Source organism: Malaya genurostris, chromosome 2 (assembly GCF_030247185.1).
Source record: "Malaya genurostris strain Urasoe2022 chromosome 2, Malgen_1.1, whole genome shotgun sequence".
NCBI lineage: Eukaryota > Metazoa > Arthropoda > Insecta > Diptera > Culicidae > Malaya > Malaya genurostris.
Window position 1 is genome coordinate 237637655 of NC_080571.1, and position 17969 is coordinate 237655623.

Consider the following 17969-nt stretch of genomic DNA (forward strand, 5'->3'; position numbering starts at 1 on the left):
TTCGCTTGCAAAAATGAGATCGAAATCCATGTCCAGTCAATGACATAAGCGAGAGAGTAGTTTCAAAATTGTGTTTTTTCTTTCATTTGCCCTCTCAGTCATTCGCAGTTTGCAGTGAAAATCTCATAGTATGCAGAACCGATATTCAACCGAAGCTGCGAGAATCGAAAATGACAGAAAAAGGTTTCACAATAAATTTTACCTGTTTGTGCTCGAGTTTGTAGTTGTCTTGGATTCCAAAGAGGTTCTGGGATGTAATTACTTCGATTTGTCATATTTTAGTCACTATTTATAGCCAAACGTCACAGATTTTCAATACATCGATGAAAGAATGAGAATTGATATTGTGCTGATGCTCCCCGAAGACGTTAGTTTGGTTTCGTCTTGTCATAGAGGAAAGAGTGACGTTGGTAATTATACTCTCTCATTTTTTCAATGAGAAACGAAAATGCTTCGTCTCTCTTCGTTTGTTCTGGTGTCGGTCATTTACGAATGAGACAGTAAAATATTGAAAATGAGGCTGTTGGATTGGATTCTTTCATTGAGAATGCGTGACAATTTTAAGCTCTGATAGTGACAAAACTACATAAAATAGAGGTTGAAATCGGGACAAAACAAATGATAATAGCAAAACATTAAATTGTTCTGGATAATTGGAAAGAAAAGAGCCATAGTTGAGCAAGATTCTTCAGATGATCCTGTCGCAAGACCCCGCACATACTTATTTCGGATCGAAAAGGTGAACGCAAGCGCACTTCGAATACTTGTTTGGCTGGATCCAGTATTAAACACCAGAGAGCAGAATGATTACCCGACAATGGACTGAAGTCGGCACAACTCGGAAAGGTCATGATGTCGGTTTTCTGGGATTATCATGGTATACCTTCGGAGCACAGCCACAAAACAGCTACTAGCTTATAACTTCTGACTAAGTGCGGACATATATACATCAATGGAAAGCTTATTGAAAGATGGCTTTTTGGTCAATGTTTCTTTACAAAATATTTATTTTGCGTCAAAAGCAAAAAAGGTTTTTGCGTCAAAAACCAGATTAAACATTGATTGGTTTGATGTGCGGGGGAAGTGACTGTTGTAGAGTAGCCGTTCCCGTTTTTGATCATTTTAAATGTTCCAATCCACTTGACGAAAAATATTTGTTGTCGTTTTTGCCCTGAAGATGAAGGGATATTCCTTCGAAACGTCGGCTTTTGACGCAAAATAAATATTTTGTAAAGAAACATTGACCAAAAAGCCATCTTTCAATAAATTACAACAAAGTGGTCGTACCGTCTTCACAATATAAAAACATCAATGGAAAGCTAAAGTCCCTAATTAACAACTGATTACGAAACTAAGTTGAATTATTTGATTAGAAAAACTTTACTATCAATTTAGTAAAGTGATAAATTTTGGCCATTTCAAAATAGGTGTTCGGTTACCGGCACCCCAAGAAATTTTACTAAAAATGGAAAAATATAAGTAAAGACTGCAATTATTTAAAGAAAAAAAAAAGAATCTATTCTTTTCGAAGGAGTTTTGGACTAAAGTTCTCATTGCCTGATGGTGACTTCGCCTTGGCCGATGATTTGGATGGTGGCGCCTTTGGTGTTGATTTGGCCGGTCTTCCACCCGCTTCGCGGCATTGAATACGTTACTGCAGTCGAATTTATTGCCTTCTCATCCACTAAGCAACGTTTAATGGCATTAATCAGAGCATTAAAGTTCATTTTCCTTGACTTGTTTGGAGTCGCCATGACTAACAGAACCAGAGAACCACCGGTTTTACTTATATGACGGATGGCTAGCTAAGAAATTTTATAATTTACAAACAAATGGGCGGATTTGGCATCTCTTCATATCACTGACAATTTTTCACGATTTGTCGGAAAAAATGGGGTGCCGATAACTGAACACATGCTCTTCAATTTATGATACTATAAAAAAGTTAGAAAAAACTTTTGTGTTGATTTTCACGTAATTAAAATTTGTTTTAACCGCAGCAAAAAGTTGTTTGCATTATCGTAGTAAAGAATGCTTTTGCGTCTAGCGTTTGTTTTCCCTATTCCACGAAAAACTTCTGGCAAACAAATGGTGGTAACACATGGACTGAAAAGTCCCGGGCCTAGCACATAGATGGCGCTAGTTTTATTGCAGTCACCTTTTTTAGTTAATAGACCTTAAAAAGACAGCTGTTTAAATTTAAACTTTAAAAGACAGCTGTTAAAATACCATGATATTCTTTTCATTAGTTTGTGAGTTATTGTAATAAGAGTGACGCTACTTTTGTTGCTTTCAGATCAATGGATCAATAACAATCAATAGGAATTGGGGTAAAATAGTCACCAGTACGTTTCGTGCGGCCATTGTAGGTTCTTCCATTTGATTCTCCAGACTTTTTTACATGATATAAGATAATTTTCGTATGCTTTCAACGTGGTTCGCTTAAGACTTAAGGGTGATTTAGATGAAAATTTCACATATTGGAGGAATTGGGGTAAAATAGTCACCAAACCGTTTCGTGTGGCCACTATAAGTTCTGGCATTCGGTTCTAAAGACTTTTTTACATAAGGTAAGCTAGATTTAGTAAACTTCCAAAAAGTTTTACCGAGATTTAAGGACGATTTACAATAAGATATCATGAAATGGAGAAATGGGGTAAAATAGTCACCAGAACGTTTCGTGAGGCCATTGTAGGTGCTTCCATTCGATTCTCCAGACTTTTTTTTACATAATATAAGATAGTTTTCGTATGCTTTCAACGTGGTTCGCTTAAGACTTAAGGGTGATTTAGATGAAAATTTCACATATTGGAGGAATTGGGGTGAGATAGCCACCAAAACGTTTCGTGCGGCCAGCGTAGGTTCTTCCATTCGGTTCTAAAGACTTTTTTCTATAAGATAAGCTAAATTTAGTAAATTTCCTATAAGTTTTACCGAGATTTAAGGACGATTTACAATAAGATATCATAAAATAAAGCAAATGGGGTAAGATAGTCATCAAAACGTTTCGTGCGGCCAAAATAATTTCTTCCATTCGATTCTCCAGACTTTTTTACATTTCACCGGCAAACTTGCAAGAAATTTTACCAAGATTTAAGGACGATTTACACTAAGGATCTCATGAAATGGAGGAATTGGGGTAAAATATCCACCAAAGCGTTTCGTGCGGCCAGTGTGGGTTCTTCTCATCGATTCTCCAGACTTTTTTTACATGAAAGTAGGCTATTCCAGAGTACCGCACTCGACTTCTTTTCAAGTTACAGAGCGAATGTTATAGGAAAGCCTAAAACTGCTGTAGATTTGAGGTAAAACGAGCAGGATTGCGATTCGTGCGGCCATTGTGACCATTCCATTGAATTCCTTTGACATTTTTACATAAGAAACGTTTTAGTTTGTTGACCTATCTCAATTAGTTCATGAGTTACAGAATTCTTTGCGGGTTTTCATAGATTTTTTTCGCACTGTGCAATGGCATGAAAAGTTTTATGGAGGCTCCTCTCCATCAGAAATAAACGTTGGTTTGCTGACTTCAAGCGTGGTCGTAGAGACACCGATATTGCAGAACGCAGTGGACGTCCAAATGAGACGGTAACACCAGCAAACATAAAAATCGTTTAGAATGCTCAAAAAGAGAAGTTGCGTGAGTTAGCTGACATTGTAAAGATATAAAAAAACGTGCTGGTTGTATATTACAGCTCTGTTCAAATTGGATGCCGCGTTTGCTCACTGTTGACCAAAAACGAAAACGTGTTGATGATTCTGAGCAGTGTTTGGCCATGTTTAAACGTAACAAAACCGGAATTTTTGCGTCGATATGTGACAATGGATGGAACATGGATTCATTACTGCACTTCGGAATCAAAACGATCGTCAACTGAGTGGACAACAACTGGTGAACCTCGTCCAAAGCGTCTGAAAGCACAATAATCGGCTGGAAAAGTTATGGAAAAGAAAACCATCCGTGTCACAAGTCAATCAAAACAATGGCAAAACTACATAAATTGAACTTCGAATTGCTTCCACATCCATCGTATTCGCCAGATTTGGCTCCAAGCGAAAAATAAAAAATGCTCTCCGGTAAAAAATGTCGCATGAATGAAGGTTATCGCTGAAACTGAGGCCTATTTTAAGGCAAAAGACAAATCGTTCTACAAAAGTGGCATTGAAATGTTAGAGATTCTTGATGAAGATTACGTTGATGAATAAGTTAATTTTAAACCAAAAAAAAGTGTTCACTTAGTCACTTAGTTATACCAATCAGAATAGACGGTTTGACGATCCTCTAAAGCAACGGTAGCGATATGACCGTTTATTCCGAAAATACAAGCAACCATTTTCTTTGAAGTGCTTCGAGCGCGAACAGCTTTTGTTGGATTTGGTTCTTCTTGGAACACTCATACAGTCGTCTGCTATTTAGTTTCAGGCTCATACCAGTAAATTCATGTTTCGTCACCTGTGTAGATTTTACACACCAAATTTAAAGCACCACGATTGAATTTTTTCACCATTTCTTTGCACCAATCGACACGAGCCTTTTTTTGAGCGATTGTCAAATTATCTGGGATCCAACGCGAGCAGGACTAAATGTTCATGCAAAATGATTTATAAGCTTTTCATACTAATGCCCAAGGCTGCCTCCATTTCACGATACACCACATGGCCGTCATCCATTATCAAATTTTTCACAGCATCGATGTTTTCTAGCAAAATTGGCTACTGATTTTGGACGACCTTCTTTGAATTCATCGGCAAGAGAACTACGACCACGATTGAATTCGTTATACCAGTTTTTACAGTCGCATAGCGTGGTGCTACACTGCCAAAAGTCAAACTAAGTTGGTTGAAGTACTCTTGTCTTGATAATTCACGACGAAAATCTTAATAAATCGTTGCACGAAAATGTTCGAGATTCAATTCCATTTTTTAGCTGAGGTAAATTTTTCAACACACTATAAACAAAACAAATAGTGCTCGAATGACAGAATGTTCTAAAGAGGGTCATGGTTAAACATGTCAAATTTTATGATGGAAACGTTAAATTCACCGGGCTAGTGTTGCCAAGGCTAAATACATAAGTAACAACCTACGTATTTCCAGTTAGTTACCCATCCAACTTTTTCACCTGATTTGGCTACCTAGACCCTCAAGTAATCTTAAAAAAAGCCCAATGTGAATTTCATTTTAAAATTTTAGACCGCTACTTCCGGACCCGGAAGGTGTTAGGCATGTATAACAGAAATTACATGACAGTAATCGTTAAGCAATGTAATACCATAAATTTTTCTTGGGCACAATCACAAATTTTATTTAAAAACTCTATAATGACAGTAGGACTCATGTTCACATCAGTCTTGGCTGAATCGCCTTCAATTGCCACGTTACGAGAATCGCGGTGTCTTCATCTACTTACCGGCTCTGCAAAAAAGTACTTTTTCAACTCAAATAGACAATGGACGTATAAATAGAATATAGAAAATAGAAGACAATAAACGTATATAACATTCTTTCGTGAAAATTGGCCCAGTCATCTCAGATTTTGTTTTGGAATGTTTGGCCGCAAATCCACCAAAAATCGGAAACCGGTAGAGCCAAGTTTGTATGAAATCCAACTAATAAGACCTTGAAATTGACACAATTTTGAGCCAAGTGGAGAAAAATTTTCTGTTTTTGTTGCATTGTTACTTCTAATGACGATGTGAAATTTTCATACGGGATTATAACAAGTTTCATTTGAATAAAAGTTCGTGAAAATAGGCCAAGCAATAAAAAGAAAGCGATTCTTATTATTATTATAAATCGTTTATTTAGATCCAACTTTAACCTAATTATGGTAGTTCATCGGATAAGCGTTTCCTATGTACAACCTTTTGTTTCAAACTTTAGCAACCAACCAGTTTTTCGTTCAACAAAACACTCTTTAATCCTCCCACGTGTTCCCATTGCAGATTCGAACATCGATCTCCAACGATTCATCAAATATTCACGGGTGGTAGCCAGTCTGTTTTCGTGCCAATACGTTCCGAAGCCGAAGTTGGGCCGCCTTGACACGTACGACCTGGAAGCGTTTAACCAAACGTTAATCAAATTTCGACCCGGTAAGTTGTATGCAAGTGGATTTCATTAGGCTTAAGGCGGATATTCAACAGGATGAAAACGTGATTGTTAATCATGAAAGCTCGTAATTTTTTTTGCCACTGGAGTAATTTTCATGAGAATATTTTTCAATTTGTTACAAACATTTGTTATTTGGGGGGTATAGTAAATTGTTTCGACATAAATCGGCTACCCATGAGTTACCAAAACCCCCAAATGATTTCACTCTGTTGGCGGCCCCATTTGCTTAGCGGTTCATGTTGAATCGAGAGGCGGCAATAGTTGTATTTTTAGCGTAAAAGTCAGCATAAAAAAAGTTAGTTTATTGACGACAAAGCCCGAAAAAATCATGTGAATTTACGTCTCGACAGATACACATGAAAGCAGCGTCGCATTCGATCTAAATTTACACCCCAAAAGATGTAAAAATATGTCATGTCAGTCAATTCAATGAATTCAACTGAATTTGAGATCTAAGCGAACTGAAAATTTAGATTCACATGTTAATTGGATTGATATTAAGTCATCACTCCCAAAAATACAGTCTGCTTTGGTTTAAGTCATGTATAATTTTAAAAATTTTTAAGGGTGTACGTATTCATAAAATACTCGCATCCACCTGAAATAATAAATAAATAAAATAACGCGATTACGCGTGAAATTAAATAGTTTTTCCAATCGCTTTACTAGAAAATTTTTATATTTGAAGATATTGGGATGTAATAAGCTTCCCGTGTTGTGCAGAAGATGGCACCACTAATAAATTTTAGACAGGAATAAAACATTTCATGCATCATCTATCAAAATAATGGAATTATTGTAAGAAACGTGATTTCTAGTATTTGATTTCAATAAAATTCGGGCCTAACATTGATTCTTGGACTTTCATGACGCTTTATGTTTTGAGATTTGACGTCTCCTCAGAAGTTTAAATGGTTTAAGATGGATGACTTTGACGTTGAAGACAAAAATACCGATATTTTTAGCTTTCTGTATAGAAAGATAATAGAATTGTTGAAAAAAAAATGACTTTTGATCGGAGCTCCGGGAGCCCTAGTGCTATATGCCATTAGGATCAACTCGACGAAATTTGAAAATGTCTGCGTGTGTATGTATATGTGTGTGTTCATTAAAAAAAAAATGCCTAGGCTCGTCGGAATCCTACCATGAAAGTTCGATGATCAAATGGCAATAACATTTGGTTCCGGAGGTATAATGGTATAATTATTGCTGATAGTTTTGATTTGAGGAATCTTGCCGGTTATGTGACGAAAGGCATTGGATATGTTTTTGTCAGCTACTCAAATAAAACTGAATGAACTCGTATCAAAAATTAGTCCAAATTCGTGTCAAAAATTATTTTAACAAACACGACAAAATATGTTCTAATGAGAATGTGTCAATGATAAGATACAGGCCCTATCACACCACTAGGTGGATGAAGAATAGATTTTTTTTTAAATTTGCGATTGGAGAAAATTGCCGGAAAATTAATTGTTTCAGACGCAAGAAGACTCAAGAAGCTGAATAAGCTTTTTAACCAAAACCCCTAAATAACAATTTCTAGGCACCTAAGCAGTTTTCCTTATAATGTTTTAAATTGTGATGCGTTTTGTGGAGAAGCGCTCTCGTTGTTATTCGTTGTTGCAATTCGATGCAACGAATGTCTTCATACAGTGCTTTATTTAATTGACTATCTCGAACGAGACACGAAAGCTCACTCAAAAACCCTGTAATAATATCTTTCTCATACCACTCATATGCTCATATTTGATAAACAGTATTCGACAAAATATTTGAAAAAAAAAACAAAATGTTTTGGCGTTATCCTACAAATTGAAACAGTTTTCAGGTCGATTAAGCTCTGAGAACACGAACTGAATTCCATTACTGTTCTTTACGTTTCGTCTTAGACTCGTCAGTGCAGAGCAGTTCAAATTGAACTGCCTATTGCAAACTTAAACAATTCCCGGTATAGCTAAAGTTGGTTGGTATAGCTATCAACTAACATAACCTACAAGTGAGGTTATGTTAGCTAAGAGCCCAATGCGTAAAATATTTGAAGGTTTTTGAACCGTCACTCTAAACGACGGATAGAAATTCAACATGTAATTCCGGAACATCATCAATCTGTAATTTCGGTACCGAATTCGGACCCGGATAAAATTTTGCAATTTTATATGAATTTTCATTTGAATTTCAATTTGTGAAAATCGGTTAGGTTACCTCTCATAAAAGTAAGTAACTTTCATTTAAAATTATGTAACCATTATTTGCGATACTTCTAAAACCGGTATAGCTGAAGTATGTTCTAATGATCAACAGCTAGTTGCATTAGTTTTAAGCCCAATTCAGAAGATTTTTTTTTACCTTTTTTGTGTCATTTACAACGACGGTTTGAACTTTAAGCCTTGTAATTCCGGAACCGGAAGTTGGAGCCGGATAAATTTAAGAAGTTTTGTATGAGACAATATTACCTATCATTTGAATCTATGTTTATGAAAAGCGGCTTAGGAATCTCGGAGAAATTGAAGTGAGTTCTGTTTGAGATTAATAAACAACTTTCCGGTATTTCCGGAACCGGGCAACGAATTGGAATGATTTTTTAGCACAGTCCCGAAAGGTTTTTACGTTCTTAGCATCGTCACTTTGACGGACGGTTTGAAATTTTTGACATCTATCCCTTCTTAATGCCGGAACCGGAAGTCGGATTCAGATGAAATTTAGCGTGCTTAGTGTACTGAATACATGGTCATTTGTGAAAACCTTTTTTAATCCACCTAGTGGTGTAATGATGCCTTTCTCATATTTCTCATATATAGGCATGTGGTATTCTTCAAAATATTTTTCTTAGATTCTTACAAAACAAAAAGGATTGTCCATAAACTAGTAAAACCTGCAAAGTGAAACAGTATCATATCCTCTAGGCCATTTCTGAGGAAACGAAGTGAATTCCACTATTGCAGGTACTTCCGAAACCGAAATCCGGGAACCAATTATACCGATTCCCGGATTTCGTCGGATCGAGAAAAGTGACTGGGAACCATTTTCGAGTCTATGGCTACAATCTCCGGTCGTTAATCGAAAACCGGAAACCAGGAAAGCCTACATTAACTTGTTCGACCGTCTACTGACAATGACCACCGATTGGAATAGTTTTGAGGCAAGTTTAGGAATTTTTTTACGTTTTTCACTTCGCCATTTTTATTGACGGTATAAATATTTGAATAATCTGCACACTGTAATTACGGAACCGAATGTCAGATCCGGATAAAATTCAGAAAACGTGTTATGTTTAGCCGCTTTCAGTGACGATATAAAATTTGATCACACTTTATATTATAATTTCGGAACCGGAAGTTGGATCCGGTTGAAATTTTGTATAAGACCATGAGACCTTTCATTTGAACTCAATTTTGTTGAAATCGGTCACGCCATCTCTGAGAAAAGTGAGGAGGTAATTTGAAATTGGAATTTTTCACTTATCTATCGGAACCGGAAGTTGGTTCGAGATAAAGTTCAGGAGCTTTGTGTGGGATAATTGTTTCCTTCATTTGAATTTAAGTTCGTGTAAATCGGTTCAGTCGTCTCTGAGGAAAATTAGTGCACTTATTTTAATTTTTTTACACATATTACCCTGTAATTCCGGAATCGGAGGTTGGATTCGAATAAATTTTAGAAACTTTGGATGGGGCTACTAGGCCTTTTATTTGAGTCTTAGTTAATGAAAATCGGTTACATACGGTAGCATACATACATACATACATACATACGACAAATACACCCACACATACATACATTATGCGTTCTCGACGAACTGATTCGAATGGTATATGACCGACGGCCCTTCGAGCCTCGATTTAGAAGTCGGTTTTTACGGTGATTGCACAACCTCTCTTTTTTGAGAATGGCAAAAGTGTTGATTTCAATGGTTGAAAATTGGGTGCCATACGAGCTGAAGTCGAGCAATATGAAATGACGTTACCTGGTCGAAAGATTGTTTATGTAGCATAAAAAGAAGTCAATTTTGTATCATATTATAATCAGAAACGACACACATTTGACAGCTCAAATTGCTTTCGTAGCGAAAAATTCCCGTAGAAATGTCACGCTTTGCTTGAGGTGAAATCAAAATGGTATCTTAACTGTCAACAGTTTCTGATAAATCAAAACATCAAATAACAGTAGTATCGAACCCACCCAGGAAGCGAGTATTGGAGGACAAAAACGCCGGAATATCAAGACTATGTTGCGGTTTCAGTCGAAAACTATTTGCATAATAGGGGATGGAAAATTTTACCTCATTCGATTTGTAGTCCAGACTTGAAACAATAAAGCCTCAAATGGGAACTTATCTTTTGACGTTACAGGTGATACAATGCATATTTGTCGGTACTTTGAAGTGAACGATAAAATCACTCAAGTAATGCTGAACTTGATAATTCAACTTAGTTAAACCAAAATATATCTTGTTTCGGAAAATTTAGATTTTATTGCTTTCGTAATAATATTATTTGCCGGCGTATTCCTTCGGTAAATTTGAAGCACTGCATATTGCCCTTAAAGTTTCGTGTTTACTACGAATCAAACCGTAAATGAATAAACTCGTTTTTCAGTGCATGTCGTCTACTAGCACACTATACCGATTGCCTACATTAGACCGACTCACAATTGTAAAAGCAGGTATAAATGTAGTTGAGTAATTTCATTTGTTTTTTTCTTCAAATCAATAAATTAGAAGCCTATGAATATTTTGTGAAAGTAAAAACAAACTTCGGAATCCGTTTATTGAGCAAATTTTTCAATATCATGATTATAAACAAATTGAAGTGAATGCAATGAGTTCACTGTTAACGCAACGCAACTTTTTCATACCAGTCAACACGCTTGCCACCTTAATGGACATGTTTATATTGCTTCATAACTAGTGGCCGCTGAAATTGTACAGCAAAGGTGCGTCACGCAGCCCGGTTTCGATTTGGTTTCGTTTTTGAATTGCTCCTGATTGCTGTTTACGTACTACCGAAACTAAGCGGAGCAAAATTCATTTCCATACCGAAAATTTGCATAAAAGTTTTATTTTTTATGTTTCCTTCGTGTGATCGCTTGATGGCCGTGCTAACCGATTATTTACCGGGGCTCTCCGGTTCTGCACGATACACCGGAGATTATTATTGACGAAAAAACACAAAAGCACAGAAAGAAGACTTGATTGAAATTAATGCACCTGCCAAAGAATTATGACAAACAAGAAGGAAAAAAATAACATGAACGTGCTATGTTTATGGTTTTAATTATGTGACGACGGTATTCTTATTTTGAGTACTCCATTTTGAACTTGCGGCGAATCACTGTTTTAGGTATAAGTGATAGTTTGATAGACCTTAATTTGCTTGGATAATCATAATTTTACAGTTTGATGAAACAAAGAGTTGCTTCAACAACTTAGGCTTGTTTTCACTTGAAGCTGAACCCAACTTTCCAACCTAATTGAAGAGATGAATAGATTTGACGATTGGTTTTAGTTAATTTCGGTTTCAAGTGAAAATAGTAAGCAGAAGCTTCATAAGAAGCTTTGAACCGAAACGTTTTGAAAACGGTGTCACTCTCAAAGCTGCATTACCGCGTTTTTTACGCAAATTTAGGCCAATGAAAACGAAACAAAGTCATTAGAAGGTTCCCCTGTTCACCTCATAGACCAATGATTCAGGTGAGCTATGAACTCGTATATTGCACATCGCAATGTACGATCGTCACGCGGGAAATGAATCTTATTAGCTTAAAGGCTTTGGTTCAATGTGCTCCTTAAAATGGATTCCAAGGTTCTTCAAATATAATGTGGGTTTAAGAACAGTTTGCGAAATGTTATACTCGTTCTTCAACACAGGTTATTGGCGAAGACGACGACGAGACAGCGGATTATTCAGTTGATATTATACAAATTAGTCAAATTATTCAACTGTTCTTAACTAATAATTCCGTGTCAAATGTTGCTTTGACAGAATGAAACAGTTTGAAGTCATCGAAAAACGATAGTTTCCTACATATGATCGATAAGTTTAGATCTTTGAAATAGAGTAAACATATAAATAGTCCAATGTGATTTCCTGGGGGAACTCCAGCGTGTAGCGTTTAAAGGAAATCAACTGTCTTTAGTGGAAGTTAATAACTTAATGATCATTTATTACCAAAGAGATATTCTTAGCCTACTTGATTATTATATATATATATATACACTACATCTCTTCCTTGTTTTAACTATAATATTGAAATAATTATTTATGCTTACATCTATACAATGAATAATCATTTAAATAACTAGGTATTTTAGTTTTTCTTCGATTTCCACGTCTCCTTGTTGGCCCTACCATCTCGGTTTCATCTTTTCTCTCATCAAATTTTTCGAATGGATTTGCTGATATACATTTCTTCGCATGATTCACATGCCTATCTATTTCAGCTCTGGTTGCCAGGTTCTTTACTGTCAGTCTAGTTCCTGTTCTTTTTAACACTAGATGGGGTTGTGGGTTGAAATTTGTTGTTAATTTGTTTCGCTTAACATTGTTTTTAATAAATACTGTATCACCCACATCGATATTGGATTTTCTAGCTTTCCTTTTTGTGTCTCCAAACGTTTTTCCTTTTTCTTTTCTTTCACGATCAGTTGTCTTTATACTATTATTTGTAGCTCTATTTATACTTTTCATTGGAATTTTATCTCGAATTGTACGTCCAAAAAGCAGTTTTGCTGGCTCAACGTTTGTAGTAGAATGTGGAGTTGAACGATAAGCAAGAAGAAAATTCTGCAGATCTGATTTCCAATTTCTACCCATCGCAACACTAATCTTTACAGTTTTTAATAAAGTTTTATTGAATCTTTCAACTAGACCATTTTGAAATGGTGCGTATGGTACGGAATATTGAATATTGATTCCGTTTGTAACACAGAATTGTTTGAATTCTTCTGAATGGAAAGGAGGCCCATTATCACAAACTATCTCTTCGGGAAATCCAAATCTTGCAAATATAATTCTTAGTTTAAAAACGGTAACAGTAGCAGTTATTGACGACATCATCTCTATTTCCGGATATCGTGAAAAATAGTCAACTACAACAAGTAGATGTATACCGTTTTCAACTTCAGTGAAATCGAGAGCGACCTTCTTCCATGGACCTGTTGGCATATGTGATCTTATCATGGGTTCTGTTGAGCATTCAGAAACTAATAAACATCCATGACACGTATTTACAAAGTTTTCAATCATAATGTCAATTCTGTTCCACCATACTTTCTGTCGTAATCGTTTTTTCATTGCTACTATACCTAAATGAGGATCGTGAGCAAGCTGCAAAATACGGTTTTGCAAACATTTGGGTATAACAATCTTATTGTTCTTCAATACAATATTTCCATCTGTTGTTAAATCGTTTGCAATAATTTTATATCTACAAAGTGTCTTAGGCCATCTTTTTGTTGGATATGGTAACCATCTGATCAGTTCGGTTAATTCTATATCATTTCGCGTGGCGTTTATTAACTCCGCATCCGTGAGAGCTACGGGACACTTATCAGTACAAATAAATTGAATAATCCTTTCCGCTTCTTCATCAAAACTCTTAATACTGCTGTCATTTTCTTGATATAGTCTTGAAAATGGGTCTGCAATATTAGCTTTTCCAGGATGATATATTACTTTGTAATCAAAAGACATCAATCTTAATATCCATCTTTCTATCCTGGCACTTGGCTTTGCTCTTTCTCCGAAAATCGTAACTAAGGGTTTATGATCCGTAACGAGCCAAAAAAATTTTCCATAAAGGTAATAGTAATATTTCTCGACAGCCCATACTAAAGCAAGTGCTTCACGTTCTATTTGAGCATACCGTTTTTCAACGTCAGAAAGGGTTTTCGATACATAACTTACAATTCGAAAAATTTCATTATTATCTTTTTGGAACAGGACAGCTCCTAATCCCACTGGGCTAGCATCAGCCATAACATAAGTTTCTAAATTTGAATCATAATAGGATAGAGTTTCATTTTCCGCAAGCTTCGATTTTAGTTCTACAAATGCTTCCTGGTGATTAGTTGTCCATTTAAATGGAACTCCTTTCTTTGTTAATGTGTTTAAAGGTTTTGCAATTGTTGATAAATTCGGAATATAACGATTTACAAAAGTTATCAATCCTAAAAAACTTCGAACTTCTTCAGTTGTTTTAGGTTCTCGAAAATTTTTAATGGCTTCTAGTTTTTCATTTGATACCTTCATTCCTTTTTCAGATAAATTATATCCAATGAACTCTATTTCATTTACACATTCAATAGTTTTTTTTTTCGTTAAGAACTACATTCCTTTCACGTAAACGCTTCTTTACCATTTCTGTTCTAGTTCTTAAAGAATATACATCAGGTGCGTATATTAGAATATCATCAATAAATATGATTATCCAAGGGAAATCTCCTAAAATTGTTTCCATACACTTTTGAAACAATTCTGGCGCTGCCGATAATCCAAAAACTAAACGCTTATATCGCATGAGACCAATTGGAGAAATGAATGTTGTAATGTATCGACAATCTTCTCGTAATTTAAGTTGATAGAATGCTTGTTTTATGTCAAATTTTGTAAAAAATTTACTTCCTTTTAATTTACAAGCCATTTGTTCCATTGTAGGTAAAGGATGAACCTCTCGTGTAATGGCTTTGTTAGCTTCTCGCAAATCAATTATTATTCTAACCTCATTAGCACTTTTTTTTTTTTTTTTTTTTTTTTTTTACTTACTTTAGACATTTTGTCAAAATGAGCTTCAAAATTTCTTGAGTTCTTGAAAACTTTTTTTTTTCAAAATCCCACTCGTCGCCAATGTAGCGTTTAAAGGAAATCAACTGTCTTTAGTGGAAGTTAATAACTTAATGATCATTTATTACCAAAGAGATATTCTTAGCCTACTTGATTATTATATATATATATATATATATATATATATATATATATACACTACACAGCGGTAATAGCAAATGGTAAGGTCGTACTGTCTCTTATTTCAACTACCATTTTGTGGCCCGCAAGGTATATTTAAAGCCAGCGGAGAAATCGGTTTAAATATAATCAGCTTGTGCTTGTAAGGAAGGAGCGAAGTACGTATAGGAGATTGAATTTGTAAATATCCAATGAAAGGTCTTCTGGTCCCATAAAAAGTTCTTGAGTTTCATCCGGTTCTGACTTCCGGTTCTGGAATGATGAGGTACAATGTGAAAAAAAAATTAAAAAATGTGCACTTACTTCCCTCGGAGATGGCTGGAAGGATTTTCACGAACATAGTTTTAAATGAAATGTATTATAGTCTCATAGAGAATTTCTGGATTTCATTCGGATCTGACTTCTGAATAGGGAATTAAAGGGTGATGGATTTCAAAATTGCACACAGTCATTAGGAGCAAAGAGGCAAAAAAACATGAAAAAAATCGAAATTTCGCCCACAACTAATCCAATTTTAAGGCCATGTACAAATCGACTTCGGTTCTGTCGGTCCCAGGATTTCGGTTCCGTGAGAATTGGAAATAGTGATCAAAATATCCCAAATCAAACTCACTACGATATCTGGGATATGATGTGACGGATTTTCACAAACTTAGATTCAAATAAAAGGTCTTCTGATCGCTTACAAAATTGCTAAGTTTCATCCGAATTCGACTTCAGGATTTACAGGATGATAAATGCTTAAATTTTTCAACCGTTGTTAAATATTTTTCTAAATTTAGTCCACTTTTCAATTATGCTAATTGATCGTGTTTGAAATTCCGAATTTCGCACAGTAAAAAATAGAGAGAATATTCAAAATTTGACTAAAAACTAATCCAATCTGTAGATCCAATTAGTGATTAGAGAAAGGCATCATTACACCACTAGCTGGATTAAAACAGGTTTTTTTTTCTGTCATATTTCATGAAAAGTTCCTGAACGTAAAGATCAGTTGGATACAGGAATCAATAGACTGTTAGAGCAGTACACGGAAGAAATGTTTTATCCTTTTTCATATAGAAAGGGTATGCAACAACTGTGAAAACCACATTCGTGCCGTGACTATCGGATCGATCGGACGTAAATTCTGCTTTCTCCAATCGCGTGGTGAATTGTTTTATTCCGTTATCAAGGTCATCCCGTATTCTATTGTGTGCATCAGTGCGGTCGAGTGATAGTTCTAATTAATCCGTTCTCAAGGCCGACTGTGAGCTTGTGTAAAGCAGCACTGCGTGTGGTACCGTTAGCCAGCGCCAGCGCTGGGCGCTGCGTATATATCGTTGTACATTAGAAACAGTGATAAATATATATAGTGATAAAAAGATTGGTTTCATTGGACAGTGTAGTGAGAGACTAAAAACAAAGTGCTTTTTCCTCAAAGAGGTTTTTTGCACTTTATTGAACTGGAGTATTCACCGGTCGCCTAGGACCGGGCCTTGTCGGCCGATCACCCTTCGAGAGCTAAAGCTAAGTATTTTTTTTCTTTTTCCCTGTTGTTCAGTACCATTAGATTTTTATTGCCCCCTAATATTTACCCGCACGGACACATTTCCGTGCCATGACAAAAGGCACAGAATTGCCTGACCTTCCCCTAGATGATCAAATGGATGCTTCTGATGGCAATAAATCTCGCATTAGAAGCTATCCCGATGGGCTTGCACTCTCGGCCGGACCGTATGCGGTTTACATCCGGACCAAAGCGAATGGTAAAAAATTGAACCTTCTAAAACTTTCTAATGACCTGTCCTCGCGATACAATACTGTACAAAAAATTGAGAAAGTACGCCCGGACAAGCTTAGGGTCTTGTTAGCCAGTGCAAAACAGGCTAATGAGATCGTTCGAAGTGAGAATTTCACGCGGGAGTATCGCGTATACGTACCAGCTCGCGAAGTCGAGATAGACGGCGTGATCACCGATCCGAGTCTGACTTGCGAGGACGTTCTTAAGCATGGGGCAGGCGGTTTTAAAAACCCCCTACTCAAGAACGTTAAGATACTGGACTGCAAGCAATTGCGTTCAGTATCGACCGCTGAGGATGGGACTAAGTCCTATTTCCCATCGGACTCGTATCGGGTGACTTTCGCTGGCTCGGCTTTGCCTAATTACGTCCTCCTGGACCGAGTCCGTTTACCTGTTCGTCTTTTTGTGCCGCGGGTCATGAACTGCACCAATTGCAAACAATTGGGACATACAGCATCCCATTGTTGCAATAAATCCCGGTGTATAAAGTGTGGAGGGAGTCATGCGGATAACTCCTGCAGTGGAGACAAAAGTGTCTCTACTGTAAGGAGGGGCCGCATGACCTCTCTGATTGTCCCGTGTACAAATTGCGTAAGGATAAAATGAAGCGTTCACTTAAGCAACATTCCAAACGCTCTTTTGCAGAAATGTTGAAATGTGCTACGCCACCTACCGAAAATCCTTACGCTTACTTGTCAACTGACGAGAGCGAATATGATGACCCCCTCGAAGGTACATCTTCGGCTGTCCCTCATAGCTCATCAATTAGAAAGAGAAGAAATAAATCTTCTCAAAAGCTCCCTAGTAAGGGTTCGAAGATGTCCTCTGATGGGTTCCGAAAAATTACAACAACTGGTAGTGATGGCAAAAAACCAGAGAAAAAAGCTCCAGGCCTTGGAAAATTAAATTCCGAGCAAGAATTTCCATCACTTCCTGGGACTTCAAAACCCCCGAAAGTCCCTAAAGATCAGTCAGAAAATTTACCAAATACTGGGTTTGTTAAATTCTCTGATATTGTGGACTGGATCATGTCTACTTTCAATATTTCTGAACCTCTTAAAAGCCTGATAATGGCTTTTATTCCTACAGTTAAAACATTCTTGAAGCAGTTG

At 36.4% G+C, this 17969-nt stretch overlaps 1 protein-coding gene across 3 annotated transcripts in view; it reads left to right on the forward strand.

The window, feature by feature from the left end:
* Positions 1-17969, forward strand: part of LOC131428251 (inositol-pentakisphosphate 2-kinase) — a 240145-nt gene that overhangs the window by 198547 nt on the left and 23629 nt on the right. For all 3 annotated transcript variants that reach the window (XM_058592038.1, XM_058592037.1, XM_058592039.1), the window contains one exon: positions 5946-6095. In XM_058592038.1, the coding sequence (XP_058448021.1) occupies positions 5946-6095 (150 nt within the window). The remainder of the gene's footprint in view (positions 1-5945; positions 6096-17969) is intronic.